Below are 16,692 nucleotides of genomic sequence, written 5' to 3' on the forward strand. Positions count from 1 at the left end.
TAATAAACTTTGTAAGGAGTCATTCAATTTGTAGACGTTAGCGTTGCAAATCATGTTTACTTGAAAACCCCAGTCTGAATGTTTTCGAGTGTCAAACTGTCCTCGCTATCGAGTTACAATGCATGACAACTTATATGTGGATGGATCATAATGAGCATATTACATTTTCATGTAAAGTTGTATTTATTTGTATTGTTGTTAAACGTTATCAGTTTACGTAATGGGTTTTATCTTGGTTTTAAATTTATAAAAAAAATAGGTTGGGCCCAGTGTCAAAATACAGGTTTAACTATGTGTCTGATTTTAATCACACTGTTTTACAAATTTCTTCAAAATTGTATGTTTTCTTCAGTAGATTATTTTTCTATAAAATATAGTAAAATATAGAAGTATTTAAAGTTATATATTTACTAACTATGACAAACTAATTTTGTACATAAAGATGCATAATAGGTTGGTTGATTCAATATCAACAGTTTTCATTGAGAATTTAAATAGAAAACCGACAACATAAATACTGATAACAAACAAATAATAATTTGGATTTGAATCCTTCTAATTTAGAATACCAGAGGTTGTGCCACACTTATTTGTAAAAATTTCCATATTGCAATAAACCAAATTACTCCATTATATTCCAAGTCTTCTATTTTTCGCCGTTTCAATTTACCATGTTGTTAACGTTCTTAATCGTCTCGTTGCGATGTATCCATTAGTTTTGCAGTGTGTTTTAATAGTTCGTTAACTTATTTTTATTTGTCACGCTAATCACATATCTTTATCAATGTGTATCCTTGTTAAACAGTTGTGTGTTCGATAATAGAAGATAAAGTAATAATATTTTATCAGATGAATTAAAAAAAATGTCATGCCACCATATGGCGAACTCTGAGATTGTATTATAAAAACGTGGCTTGTAAGTGTTAACGTTTTAATTACAAGTAGATATTAAATTTTATTAAGTTTTGTCTGAGGATATTACGCATTACTTTGTATTAACTAATAATTGTTTCTGAGTGTATGATAGCATTTCTTAATTAGGTATTATTATTTTTAAATGAGCCATATCGATGTATTACAATACCATTCCAAATGACACGACATTCATTATATTTCCGAACTATTAAATCAATATGAGTCTATCTTTAAATTTATCAACCCTTACACTAAAACAATTGTTGAGGAATTATGGTCTTCATAATGTTCCAAACATAACAAGATGTAAATCAATTTGAATATTAAATAACGGATTCCAATAATCTATTTTCAGGTATGGCTCACCGTTTGTTTCCGGCAGGTTTCCAATATAGGTATTATTTCCTTACATGCTGTACATGTTCGGTGTTTGTAAATCGACACCATTTTTTCCGTAACAATTGCTTTGTAATCATAGTGGTATTGAAATGCAAGCACTAAATCAGCGCTAATATATTCACAAAATAGTCTATTTATGAATTGTAATCATTTTCCATATTGACAAGTGTCATTCAGGTACCAACGCACACATGCACATTTGACAGTTGGATGTTTTTTGTTTTGTTTTGAAAAAAAATGCAGTGTAGATATCATTTTATATTTAAGTAGCAATAAACATTTTAAACAATGCTTGAAATGTGAAAAGTATACTTGAAAAAGAGTGTACAATGGTTCTGTGGATTATAAATGCCTAAAAAGCGAAAAAAAAGTTCACCTTGGACAGTTCAAGTACAAACTCAAAAAGAAAGAGTACACGTTCAAAAGGCAATATGGCGGTAAATAGGAGTTGTGCAAATATCTCAGGAGCGGCGACATCTGCACCTGCTAACATGATTCAATCGCCACCTATGAACAGTTCATTGTTGCAGGCAAGTCAATCGTGCAATGAAATGTCACCGCAGCCATGCAACTTTAACAATGACAGTAATTTTCACAGCAGTCAATTTATGAACATGGTTTCACCGGGATATGGACAATTCAATATGCCCAACAATTCACAATGTTATGTATTCACAGCAAGATACAGATTTTAACACAGTGCTTAACAAGCTTTTGAACAGGATGGACAATCTAGATAAAAATATTGCCAATTAGAAACCATTCAATCAACAATGAATACTCTCACGGTGAAATGTGAGTTCATGGACAAACAAGTTTCACAAATTGAGATCAAAATCATAGAAATAGAACAAGCGGCCAATATGACAGTACCGGAGAATTTTAATAAAAACAAACATCGAAATCGAAGTGTTAGCTGGACGATTGAAAGACCATAAACACCTCATGCAGCACGAAGTAACTGATTTTAAATGCCGAAGCATGCGGGATAATTTACCTTTCTACAAAATTCCCGAAGGAAAAAGATTAACAGTGTGAGAAAAAAATATTGGAATTCATTGAATCAAAATTTCGAAATGAGAAAGCATCCAGAAACATCAAATTGCCCATAGAATATGGCGTTATAACAGGGCAATAATTAGGCCTTTTGTAGCCACGATTGCTTAATACCCGGACCGAGAACAAGTGCGGAAGGTTTCCAAGTAGCTAAAAGAGATCCCGTATGATATCTCGGAACAATACCCCAGGGAGGTGATGGAAACCAGACAGAAGCTTATTCCAATCATGAAGAAGGCGAGAGATGATAATAAAGAGGCCTACATGAGGGTGGATAAACTATTCATCGACGGCCGAGAGTACAAGCCGAATGCCTAGGAGGAATGTGGGAGTGTTGTGAAATGTGTAACCTGGAATGTTGAAGGACTCATTTTTATTTCATCACCGGAATTTGCAAATTGCTTTCAAAATATGGCATAATTTGTTTAACCGAAACATGGACTTATTCAAAATCTAATATTAAACTGTTTTGATAAAGTGATCAAATACATTTACATAGACGCTATCAAAATAGGCGTGCGGAACGTGCAAGTGGTGGAATTATTGTGTGTATAAGAGATAATGTACGAAAAGGAGTATCGGTTTCAAAAAAAATATATTAATAGATGGTCTACTATGGATTAAACTTGATAAACATTATTTTAATACCGATAATGACATGTTTATTGCGATAACATACATGTATATAGCACCCGAAAATTCACCTGTTCACGAACGATTGGATGGAGATAATTTCAAAATTATTGCATCGGATATTGATAATTTCAGCGAGCTAGGTGCGGTTTATGTAACGGGGGATACAAATGTAAGAAATGGACGTAAATTCGATTATATTGCGTATGATCGTAATTTAATTAATATCGATTTTATAGACATTGACAATCCTATGCCTTCGGCAACTTGTGATTTGAATTCAAACCGCTTCCGGGACGAATTGTTAGCTTTATATATGGCTACACATTGTCGAGTTGTTAACGGTAGATTACATTCTGATAAGAATATTGGAAGAATAACGTTTTACATACAATGGGAAATGTTTTGTTGACTATCTAGTAATACGGTCGGCAAAGTTTGAAAATATTGTTCACTTTGAAATAAGAGATTTTAATGAATTTCGAAACCATGCCCCCATCGAATATAATCTAAAACAACTAGCGAAAAATATACGCGAGGACCAAAACTATTTGTTAAATCGAATTCTATTCACAGGGAAGCTTTTATTTCCAAATTATCGAGCGATATTGTAAATCTTGAGTCAAGTTTAATACACGAGATAGAGAATAACGACGAAACAAAGGACTAGTTTCATTTTTTACTCAGTATATTACGTCTAAAGGTAATCCGCATTTTACGCGCACTATTAACTCCCTTTCAAATTAGTTCTACTCACACGACAAAAATAAATAAAAATGACACAATGCGGATTGTAAACTCAAACGTAAATAATATAAGGATGCTTTAAACAAATAAAACATATTTAATAACGAGTTCAATCGACAGTGTGTATTTGAAAAAAAGAAAGCATACACATATTATTGTCGTATATGCAAGTTAAATTTTAATCGTATGTTAGGACCCAGGATGGACAGTATGAAATCCAAATCAACCAAAGAATTTCGGAATATATACAAAAAAAAAACACTCTAAAAACTGGCTAAAAATGAAGGTAGTTTAAATAATGAGAAAGCATACCTTTTGTTCGAAATTTTGACCGTAACCATAACTCTGACAATTCTTACCCGGAGCTCGATAGACACATACCATTGGAAGAAATTGTCATGGCTACGAAACGATTAGGTAATAATAAGGCGTGTTTTTCGGACAATATATTTACAAATATTTTAAAGAAAGTGTCCATGTAATAGACATAATGCGTTGGAACATTTATTTAATCCTATTCTCAAGTCTAGGAAATTCCAACACAGCTAGTCAACGGGTCTGATTATTCTCCTATATAAAAAGGCGATCCGTCTATACCCAATAATTATCGAGGTATAACCCTTATGAGTTGATTAGCCAAGTTATTCCCTAATATACTAAACGAACGCTTAGTATATTGCTTTTGCGTACTAATGTTCATTTAAGCTGCTCCAAAGAATTCGTAAACGTGCATGTAGAATATTATACTGCCGCTCTCCATCGTAGCAATGCGTGGGAATTATTTATTTTTTATCTTTGTTTAGATTTGCTTTGAAAGCTGTGAGAGAAGGAGCTGTTCTTACTAATCTGTTTGATGCCTATGTTGCCTCGATTCTTTATTATGGAAGCGAAGTGTGGGGATTTACTAAAGCTGAAAATATTGAGCGAGTCCAATGCGAATTCTGCAAATGGCTTTTAAATGTTTTAAATGTGAAAGCTTCTTCAAATTAAAATGTTTTGTGTGTCGAAGTTGGTTGATACCCGATGTATTTATGTAGATATGTACGAGTAGTTGAATATTGTTTAAAAGTGTTCAACAAAAAATCGTCCAACTGTATTTTAAGTAATGGGCATCAAACGTTCGAACACTTTTGCAAGAGTCAGGTTTTAATCTATTAATGTTAACAGATTTCTTGTAATGTTTCGCAATAGAGCATATGATATGTTTATTTAAAAAAATGGCGAACTGATGTTAATGACACTTCATCACTATTTCTTTACAGGGTATTGATACCCATCTTGTAAAGATCCATTTACATGGAAAAAAAGAAAATTTTAAATTAAGAAAGATAATAGCAAAATTAAGATTATTTTATCTTGTTCTATTTATAGAAATTGGTAGGCACCATAACATCACAAGAAATCAACGATTTTGTAAATTATGTAATCTTAATGAATTTGAAGAGGAGTACCATTTTGTTTTAATATGCCCGTTGTATGATAATTTTAGAAATACACTTATACATGATGTTTACAGAAGAAGACCAAGTATGTTTAAATGTTTACAATTATTGAATGAGACCAGAAAATATATACTGATACGTCTTGCTAATTTCTGTATTAAACCATTCAAACTTAGAGCCGGAAAAATATAGAATTTTTTTCCCAGAATTGGAATTTTGTATATATTATATAATCGCATTACATTTTTCTCAAATAATTACGAATTTTCGCATCCATTTAACATTGCTAACAATAATAAAGAGCCATCTCTTACATATTACCTACTCACAATAATCAGAAAAATGCATAAACAAAATTGTTGTTATTTTGATGCATGGGTATTTATGTGTATTTATTGCTATATTGTTATTTTGACGATGAGCTGTATTTGCTTAAGTCGTAAATAAACTGTTCCGTTCTGTTCTGTGATGTTGTTGTTCCTCATAGTCTTCTGAATAAGTTCTTAACTGTTTTGATGAAAGCCAATATAGAATTACTGGATAGCTTGTCCAAATTTGACAAAGATAAGTCTTATAACTTCAATCTTGTTTCTGTTGAAAACTGGTGCGGAAGTTATGCCGTTGGTACCATTTGGACACTTTAGTCTTGTCTGTATTTCAACCTTTGATGATAAATAACGAGCGAATGTGAGTTACATACATGTTGATTAATTTATTAATTTATCTCATTATAATAAATGGAGATTTTATTAACACTTCTGATACAACATTCCGAAACCATTCCCGCATATTTTGTATTTGTTAAATTATAAAATGTAAAATAAACTGCAATAACTTTAAACCCTTTTTTGCCTTTCAGTAATATAAGAAAATATTATCAATCAACATTATGTTGTATTTGTCTTTGGTAATAAGGGCTATGTTGTATTTTTACGAATCAAAATATGTAATAAATTGATTATTTAACAAACGAATTTTTGACAGAAACATAAACTAGTGCGGATTTGTTGAAACAAACATTGCACAATTAACTCCTGCAATCCGTTTCAGTGTATTCACAGTTACCGCATATTCCTGATTTATAAATGAACATTATATATTTGTTTAATAAACAATGTTTGCATATAGAATTATACTTGTTTTTCATTATGATCACTTGATATGAAAATAATTGCAGACATCGCGGTTGGCTATGTCCAAATGGCTGAAAATAGCATAGCAGTACCGATCGAATGCACTTCAAACGATGGCATCTCGTTTCTTTACATTAAAAGAGAGGGCGCAACTGGTACTTTAAAAACGATTGCAGAACGTGATGCCCAACTGGGATCATGTTATCTTCTGGACACGACTGCTAACGAACAAAATTACGCTGCTGCTTACACTAGTGTTGGATGTATCCTTTTCATCAAAAACTTAACCGATGAAACATACGGAACATACATATGTTGTGAATTGTACAGCCCTTCAATATGTGTGAACACGACGATTATACCAAATCCCAATATAAATGATAACTCCGTGAAAGGTATTATGTAGAAATCAAACGAAATATATTTGTCCAATTAAAACTGCATAATAAAACATTCCTTTGACTAGCAGTTCAATTCAGTATCTATATATAAGAAATTAAAATTTAAAAATTAACAAAAATCCGGCCTTTTTCTAACTAATATATACGTTTCGCCTCACCACATCTGCGTTAAATTTAATTTATACATAAAATTTATTTCAGATTTCGTAAAGGCGAATTTGTCGAATCTACATGAATATGAAATGAATCCTTCGTACACAGGAGATCTCATTTTTGTGTCCATTGTGTCGTTCTGTTTCGGTGCTTTTGGTGCCTGGCTTGGTTACCGTTGGTGTGAGTATATTGCCCTTTCTTTAATTGTTAATTTTAATAAATACAGCAAACACTTATCTTCAAACGATATCTTAAAATCATAGATAACAAATATAATATTTAAATCTAAATTCATCAGCATATCTAGCAAAATGTTTTCAATAATTAGGCGCGTACATAAATGCATCTGTCAACTGTAATAAAACTGTATTTATATTTTGTAATTATGGTGTACTTTTAGATCTCTACCATCGAAAGAAATGTTGCTGTAAAAATAGACAGAAGGTCGACGAAGACAATTTTTTTTTAGTATTAAGGAGACAAGAACTTAATATTTAACCGCATCTTTCGCCGGCCGATAAGGTACATTCGACCAAATTGTTTTACGGCACAAATGTACAATGTGTTTGATTATGCGTGATGTTTGTTTCGCATCGGTTTATCCCATGCTTTATTTTTATCATGCTCGGTTTTAAAATGTCACCCTTATGAAAGAAAAAGCTAATGTGTGTCTTACGAAGTCACGAAAACTATTGTGTATTATTGGTTATATATTCTGTTGCTTGAAATAAATAAATATTGCTCTTGTGGTAGTGGTAACAAATATGAATTGAAACAATGACAGTTTTAGCTTAATATATTGTTAAAGCAATTTAAGGCAATTACTTTGTCCGGTTTTGAATTTAATGTTAAGTGCAAACTCTGTTCCATTAAAACTAAGCGCTTGTATAATTCTTTGTTAGGTTAACGTTCTTGTTTTCCAGAAGTCCTTATAGAAATCGTGTAACTGGTTTTAAAGAAGATTCAATACCAAGTCAATGTATGAACATTATGGTCAAGAGAAAGTATAACCTCTTGCCATCGTAATTAGGTCATCATTTGCTTTACCAGTTTGTTTAGTTTTTCTGTAAGATTTGACATTGTTACCTATTTCTTGACATAATCTGGTCGAATATTAAACTTGGTCTAAAAATTGTAAACATAACAGAGTATGTACAGTATTATCGATAACAAATGTGTTACCAAGCTTCATGAAGATGCAATAATATATTAAGTTTCTTTAGTGATACCATGGGTTTTCAAAAATACGACAAAGTGATCTCAACGCACTGGACAAATAAATCGAGTTTTTACTTCACAGTGTCAATATATACTCGTATTTTGACTAGCTCGATTAAAATGCAGAGTAGGCCTAAATATTTTAAGTATAAACTTTTAGATGCGGTGACTCCTGTAGGTGTGAGAGGTGTTCTTCTAAGCTTTGGTATTGTGACTTATTTTATGACCAGACATGACTTAAATTTTAAATAAGCATATATATGGTAAATAAATTTATGAAATACATTCAGTCCAAGTTCCAAATTCTATTTAGAAAATGAGCAAACATGGTCGCCTCTTGATACGCAATAAGCTTATGGTCAGCGAAAGCTAAAGCTTATCAACCGCATGTTCCACAAAGCATTGCACATGGCACAGCACAGCGGATGCAAAGCAACTTGAGCTCTTTGCAAACACTCAAAAGTGCTAATGACTTACAATTTAGCCATATGTATATAGGGATAATACACGTTTTCGAGGGCATGAACATCTGCGGGCGCTCGAAAAATCCGTTCCTGCCCGAGTGCGGGCAGGAACGGATTTTTCGAGCGCCCGCAGATGTTCATGCCCTCGAAAACGTGTATTTTAGCTAATATTGTATAAACAAATCACAGATATCAAAATAATTTTAAATAACATTGAAAACAATATGTTTTGTTCATTCGACATCGACAAAATAATTCGATTATTTCAATACAGTTCAAGGTTGTGTTTTACATATGCCTCACTCGGTCATCATCCGAAATGACGAGGCTTTACCTTCGGATAGGCAGCTTTCGATTTAAAATGTGTTTAAACAGTGGATTAATGCAAAGTTGAAACGCAGCCGCGCAAAGTAAGAAATTAGGAATTATTTTGGAATTTACAGCAGGAACTTTGAAGGTACATAAACACTTACATTTACAGCATAGTCTTTTGAAAGTGTTGAGTAAATAACCTTAACTTCATTGACGTTGCCAATAAAATAAAGAGAGTGCAGATGGTATAACTTGAAAAGTAGATTGAAATAGTCATTATCCCTACATGCATGAGGAAACTGGTGCTTATTCAGTTCCCCATTTATGCTTGGAAAGTCGTCGAAGGCTGGAGAAAGGAAGTAACTGCGCGTGGACCAGATTATGGATATGAAAACACAGAACAGGGCTTGAACGGCACGTGAATCGCATTGTTAATACACGATTTCTCCTGTTAAAGCCCTCCTTTTGCCAAGTTTCTGCACCCCGCCAGAGGGCATTATAGATAGAGTTTATGCAATAATATAGATTCATGACGACAGAAAAATATTAAAAACCATATTCATGATGGGTATTTTTCATTATCTAGTTATGCTCCAGTTTTTAAAACTATACGCCGATATTTTTTGTGTATTATTGTCTTAACTCCCATGCCTCTTTTACACGTTTGATATGGCGAATAACATGCAAATCATTTATGAGACATATTGATGACCGTTTGTTTTTAAAATAAAACGATTCTTATTTAAGGCTTGTTTTGTTAGTTTCGCTTTTTTAATCAGTATAGATCACTGTGACGTCTCGTGAATGAGGCTGTATTTCAATGCAGAGCCGAATAATTAGCTCAATGCGGAGTTAGATCTGTAACGGATTATACTATAATTTGCTTGTTTGTTCTAAACTGATCGAAAGAGCTGTGACAAATGCCCGGTATATCAAAGACTGACATCGCTTTGCAATTATTTGTTTTTCTTCAATGTGCTTGTTCATATAATGTTATCGACGCACTACTGCTGCATGTATAGAAATGTTATGAAACCCCTGTTTCGAACTGATTCACGGTCGCCGTTAACATGCGACTTTCAGAGGTTTACTACTTTCTTTAACATGGCATTGACACGCGATAAATATAATTATGAATAGCCAATATATTAATATTTATTAATATCATTTCAATTCAAAGACAAATTCATACATTATCATTAAGATAAAATATGCTGATGAGTTTCTTGTAGTCGTTATTAGTTTGTGGTATAAATAATACATTAGATAAATATAATTTTATTCCTGAAGGCATTGAATTATCCTGTTTTGTATATTTACAATAAAAGATGTAGCATTCAAATCTGTCCTTTGTCTTATTGGGTAGAGGTCAACAAAAATAAATCAAAACTTAAATACATTTAAAAAATAGAATTTAACCCTTGCAATGTTTAGATCAATATATGTAACCTGGTCCATGATGAAATCTTAGGTAAACGCAAAAACGTGTATTCATAATGTCTTCAATTTGCTGTTTGTTATTTTGTTGTGACCGTTTGCAAAATTCAGCACAAACAATGTAGTATTTTATAAAAGAAAAATGATATCAGTACATAACAATACATTATACAGGAAACGTGATAAAACTTCGAACTAAAAAATACAAATATGATGGAAACTGAGGTCAAGGCCTCAGGAGGTCAATGCAAAGCATACGTAGTTTAAGCAGATTGAAATGCATCCCAAATATTATCTTTAGCCCTGAACTTGTCGAACATTACGCATGTAAATAATTATTATATACACGTGTAATGTAAATACACTTGAACAATAGGGTAAATATCTAAGCAAAGAAGTGGGCATATTTTTGGGGTGACGATCGTTTTGTTCACTTATCAATTTTTATGGTAAATGTTTATGGTATTGATAAAAGAAAACAGCCGATTTCCCATTTTGAACGCACAATGTTTTTTATAGACCTTATGTATAAAAATTTCGTAAAAATGTACGTTCGTATATTAAACTAAAAGGAGTTCATTGATCTCTCTAATTGTACAAAGTAACGTCATACACATTGAAATACAGTATGTAGTATAAATCCATCGGAATGCATTCAATATATGCAATTATGAATACAATTGGTCAGGGTTTGACAATACATTTCACACTTTTTTTATAATACAGTTTGTAACTATAATCGCATAATAATTAACTTTTTGAATAGGTTTGACTTTTTAAAAACAAATCAAACATAATTACTTGACAACTAAACAACACATGAAGACAAAAACACAATATAAATCAAAGACAAACATAAACACCACACTATGAAAACAGCTGTTATAATATCCGTGTTTTTTTTTCAAACTTACACAACTATTAGAAACTATTATACACACACCAAGAAGATTAGTGAAACTGGTTCTAAAGAATGATGCGTTCTGTCAAAATATGGGATAATTACACGTGAAAGAGTCACTAAAAAACATTATTTAAATGCATTTTTGAAACAGACTCTAACAATTAACTTTCTCTGGCATAGGATAGGAATGAATTGACATGCTTCACATAACTTTTTAAACATAGATCATTACTGGCCGAGATTTATGCGGAATCATACTATTATTTGTCAATAACTCCTATGCAAATCACTCATGAGCAGTGACCTGACAATATGCGCATGTCGACCAAGTGTGAATACCGATAAATTATCATCTATTTCGGACCATTGGTTCCTTAGATCTCGCGCAGAAAAGAAAAAAACGTCGTTACAATCAATTTTATTTTGAATCAAAGTTCACTCACGCTCTGAAAAATCATCATTGTGCAATTACTTGTCAATGGGCGCATGTTAAACCGGTAGGAATTGATGTATACTAAGTTTTGTAAGCTCTGGACATTTAAATTGCAAATTATATTTTGAAAAGGGGAAATTATTAAGGGGCAATAACTCCCATAATCATCAATGCAGCGCAACGACCATCCGATATGCGCTTGTTCACTCTCTACGGCTACTGTATATAATTCTTTATCGAAGTCTGAACAAAAGTTCCGGTTGTGTATCACAGAAACGTAAAATTCATAAACCATTAGCAAATAGCTCGTAATCAACTGTCTATAAACTACCTGACAATTAGTTAAAATCCACCGTACAATGGCTTATGCATATCAAGTTCATCGAATTCGTATAAAATGTATATGCGATCTCGCATGGAAAGGAATTATTATTCTCATGAAAATAACTCGCAGAAAAATCAATTGTGCAAAACGAACTACCAATACGCGCATATCTGTCCTAAAAGGAAAGTGCACATACAGTTTCACCCGATGCTGATCATTTTTTCCTGAGATCTCTCGGGTAAATAAAACAAAATAAAGAGACAAAACTCAAAGGGCAATAACGCCCTGAACAATCATTGCACGTGAACGACTCGACAAGAAAGAGGTAGATACAGCATAATTCGTATAATTATCGTATGAGATGTCGCGCATAAACAAAAAGTGTGACAAACGGAAATACAGTAGGGCAGACGTAAGGGCGGGCGGGCTTTGAAGGACGAAATCGATTATCGCAGAACATCGTTTCAGCCCCACACCAATTCAATTACGTTAACAACCGAAAAAAGCGGCGACTAAATAAACTCTTCAAACCCTACCCCTTTTAAGGGAAAGTAAGAAAACATTAATTTAAAGAAGTATATGGCGTCGTGTAATGTAAAGCGTTAAATAGTAAATAACCATTGCTGTATATTGAAGTAGATATATACGATTGAACGCTTTGGTGAAGAAATAGAAGCTTGAACACACACTTCCGAATTAATGTATCCGCAGATAGGAATTTCAGGTTTTCTGCGGAGCGTCAACCATTAAACAAATTACTTTCTAAGTTGCTGTAGTCTGACATGTGGCTTTCTCTTGTTCGTTGTAAACGTTCGTAGTTTAAAAGATGTGCCCTATAAACATACAGCATATAGTTAAATAACGTGTTTGGTGTTAGTTTAAAAAGCAAACATGTACTATTTTTGTTAAAAACAATTTTGCAACTTTACCTAGTTTGTTGTTCTGATGGCTCGGGCATGTCTGAAAATATAATAAGATCAGATAGAAAGACAGTCGGATTATTGACCCACATGTTTTACTTGTATACATAGAAAAAAGACATATAGGATCTGGCACGAGTTGTCATATCATACCATATTTTATTAAACGAGTTCAGGAATTGTGTTAGTAATTGAGCCTTTGGCGAGCTTGCTAACAAATTTCCTGGACTAGTTTAATAAAATATGGTATGATATGACAACGCGTGTCAGATCTTTTTTATCACATGCTTTTAAATGAGCAATTTAAATAAATATTTACGCAAACATTATGATAAATCCCGAATGGTGTTTACATTTCGTGACGTCATTTGACGTTGCAACGTCATTTCAGAAAAATAACAAAATGCGATTGGTCAATTAACGAAAACTAAGCCAATGAAAACGCTCAAAATGTATATTACACATGTGTAAGATAAAAATATATGTTATGGTTATATTACATGGGAAACAGGTTATGGCATGTGATGAACATATTTATACACACACACATCAAGCATAGTCAATATATGTATTGTGTCAAAGGCCCAAAACGAGAAAGTCGCTGGTCCATAAAACCCTCTTAGAAAAGGTCAAGTCTAGAACAAAAAATACAAATTGATGTCAATACATTTAACACACATGGACTGTAGTACACTTGCTGTGTTATTAACACAGAATTTAAAAGGCATTGCGCATCATTTGTTAACTATATATTTTTGAGAATATCGGAATTAAATGTTTGACAATAAAAAACAAAAACAAATTTAATCTGGTTTCTTATTTGTTTAATGTGGGGCAATAAAAAGATTAACAAAAGTATTAAAATGTTATTAAGTGTAGACCAGTTTATTTTGACCTTTACGGTCCGTGTCTTTCTTGCTTTGGCCTTTCTGACTCTATACCCGCAGCAGCATACCATTGGACACTGCCCCTTCTCCACACACATCTGGAACCCATTCATAATAATGCACACTTGCGGTGGTATCTTCAATTTCATTGGTTGCGAGAATAAACATGTTTGCACTATCCGCAATGGTAGGAAATGACATCAGTGAAATTGTGTCGTACGGGTTCACGCTTGCTCGGATTGTGTCCGGGGGCATTGCTCCGATTATTACATTTTCAGGCATTGTGGTAACTTCGTCGTTGTTGAAAACTGGCGTGTTTCCTGCTTGAACATAAATAATGATAGTTGTTTATATAAACTTACGAAACAAGATACATTTACTTTGGAATATTAACGACTCATGTCCAAAGGAATATAATATTTTTGCACATACATTTTAATACGATACACGTTTAATTTTAAATCGTATAGCCAATTTAGTTACCTATAAACCAAAGTCAGCGATTCGTGGTATGGCACCCCCACCCATTAAAAGTTTGGACACTTTGTCACATAAATGCTATAATCGTCTGATTTGAAAGGCCTGACGATCCATACTTGATGTCTAAGTGTTTGGAGAGTAGACTAAGGTATCAAATTATCAATACTTTAATATGCATATGTAAATATTAAGTGGATGTGTTAAGGCTATATTACACTGATTCCGATTCCCATAGGATCCCATCATGGAGCTGACAACTTTCAACGCATATATATTGCCTTTCTAATGTATCATTTTTTCTGAATCTGGTATCATTTTCAAGAAGGATCTGTACTTTTCCAATAATTTCAATTAAACACATACTTTCTCGCAACTTCTAAGAAAGTGAATCGCTGTCGAATGCATCCACCGAAGCAACCCGTGTTTCGGACGCCTAATTTCAACAAAAGCCCCATACAGTATAAAACACAATCCCAAATGTTCATTTTTTAAGTTGGCGTATCATAACCTACGAAGTAAATTCGCCAAATTTTACTCAAAGTATTGTGTTTGAATTTCAAATTTAATGTTCCTTTAAAATGACATTTAACCAATGTAATTTCCCAAACATCATTTTATGGAGATGTTTTGAAGCGTGTTCGAAAATTAAAATATCTTAAAGAAAATGTTTATATTAAACTTTTCAATTTAATCAACTCATTTTTATCAAAAGGATATGATGTTAACGTACTTAAAACACATGCTTGTTGGTTTTTTATTCACTTTATCTTTCTTCTCTTACAATTAAGAATTATTAATGACCATTTTATATGTTTGATTCTTAAATATTCAATCACCAAATCTGGTTTTATTGGTTATTCGATTTTACAGTACTGCCCCTTTAATATTTTTATTTTTTATTTTACAGTACTGCCCCTTTAATTATATTGGATTTTTTTTCATGTCATCGCTTCTAAATTCCGTCATACGACACACTTTCACTGTTCTGGACCACATTGATTTTTTGACGTCATCGTGTCATCGCTTCTATATTACGATACACTTTCACTGTTTTAGGCTTGATGCATAGGTCATCGGGTTCATAGCGTTAAACTTTATTAATATTTTCTCTCTGACGGGCTCTTTTTGTTTGATTTTTTTTCATTTCTATTTTTTTAGCAGTCACATAAACAACCAAACTATGTAATATGGATCTTTTACACCCATTATTGCTGCTTCTTCCTGTATTTACGCGATGATGATCTGAAATATTAATTTTATGATGCTATATTTTTTAATCTTTTTCTAAAAAGAAGGGATATAGTTGACATTTGTTCGTAATTTCATTTCATCGTTCCGCAAAAACTTGTAACTCTGTTGCTCTGGTCTCTTTCCGACCATTTAGTTATTAAATGGTAATTAAATTGAATGCGTTTTAATTCCCTTTTATTATTGTTTAATTTGAGTTGCAATGCTATGAGGTTAAATTTTATTTACACGTGTATGTATCATGAATATTGCTGGGCCAAGTGTGGGGTTGAGCGCTCTAAACCCGTTTTAAACCCCCAATGCTTTGCATTTACCGTTCCAAGCGGTGACCCCAGCTTTATTTGTATATATGTTTTTGTTGTTTTGTATTGTGCTGTTTTGTACTGTTTATGCCTCAGTCACAAATAATTCGGTCGCCGGCCGATGTGTCCGATCTCCAGGCATCGGGAAGACTGGACACGTCGGAGCCGTCCGCCGTCCGATGAGTGACAAAGTTTAAAACCTCAGTCACAAATAGACACCGATCACCGTCCGATCAGCGGCCGACGTTTTTTTCCGCTCATCGGGCTGGCGCCGGCCGATGATCGCACGCACATCGGGTCATTTTGTAGAATCGGGCGGCGTCCGGATTAATTTTTTATATCACAGTTTGTTTTACCCGACATCGGGCCCGGAAAGGAATCGAGTTGAAATCGAAAAAAAGATCGGACGATCAACGAACGGTTATCGCCCGGCGTGCGCCCGTCATCGGATTCATTGTACGTGTATCATAACGAGCATCGTCCGGCGTCCGGCGGGCATCGTGCTGAGGCCCTCCGGCAATCAGACGGTCGCCGGCCGATTTATATGCCTCTGGGAAATACCTTTACTTTTGCCGATACACGTTCAATGAATCCGATGTCGGGCGATCGCCGGGCGATACCCGTGCGTTGATCGTCCGATCTTGTTTCGATCTCATCTCGATTCCTTCCCGGGCCCGACGTCGGGTAAAATTTTAAGTGAGACTTAAAATTAATCCGGACGCCGCCCGATGCTACAAATTGGCCCGGTTTCCGTGCGATCATCGGCCAGTCGCCAGCCCGATGAGCGGGAAAATAAGTCGGCCGCTGATCAGACGGTGATCGGTGTATTTGTGACTGAGGTTTAAGGCAACAGGTCACTTGCCTTAAATAAAGGGCCAACTAA

At 33.7% G+C, this 16,692-nt stretch overlaps 1 protein-coding gene across 1 annotated transcript in view; it reads left to right on the forward strand.

Annotated features, from left to right (window-relative positions):
• LOC127837693 (uncharacterized) overlaps positions 1–8,034 on the forward strand; it is a 46,211-nt gene extending 38,177 nt beyond the window's left edge. Inside the window, exons 2-5 of the mRNA XM_052364969.1 lie at positions 1,271–1,310; positions 6,370–6,720; positions 6,928–7,059; positions 7,280–8,034. Of these exons, the coding sequence (XP_052220929.1) occupies positions 1,271–1,310; positions 6,370–6,720; positions 6,928–7,059; positions 7,280–7,377 (621 nt within the window). The 3' untranslated portion in view covers positions 7,378–8,034. The remainder of the gene's footprint in view (positions 1–1,270; positions 1,311–6,369; positions 6,721–6,927; positions 7,060–7,279) is intronic.
• The last annotated feature ends 8,658 nt before the right edge of the window (positions 8,035–16,692 follow it).

The sequence above is a fragment of the Dreissena polymorpha genome, chromosome 7 (genome assembly GCF_020536995.1).
Source record: "Dreissena polymorpha isolate Duluth1 chromosome 7, UMN_Dpol_1.0, whole genome shotgun sequence".
Taxonomy (NCBI): Eukaryota; Metazoa; Mollusca; class Bivalvia; order Myida; family Dreissenidae; genus Dreissena; species Dreissena polymorpha.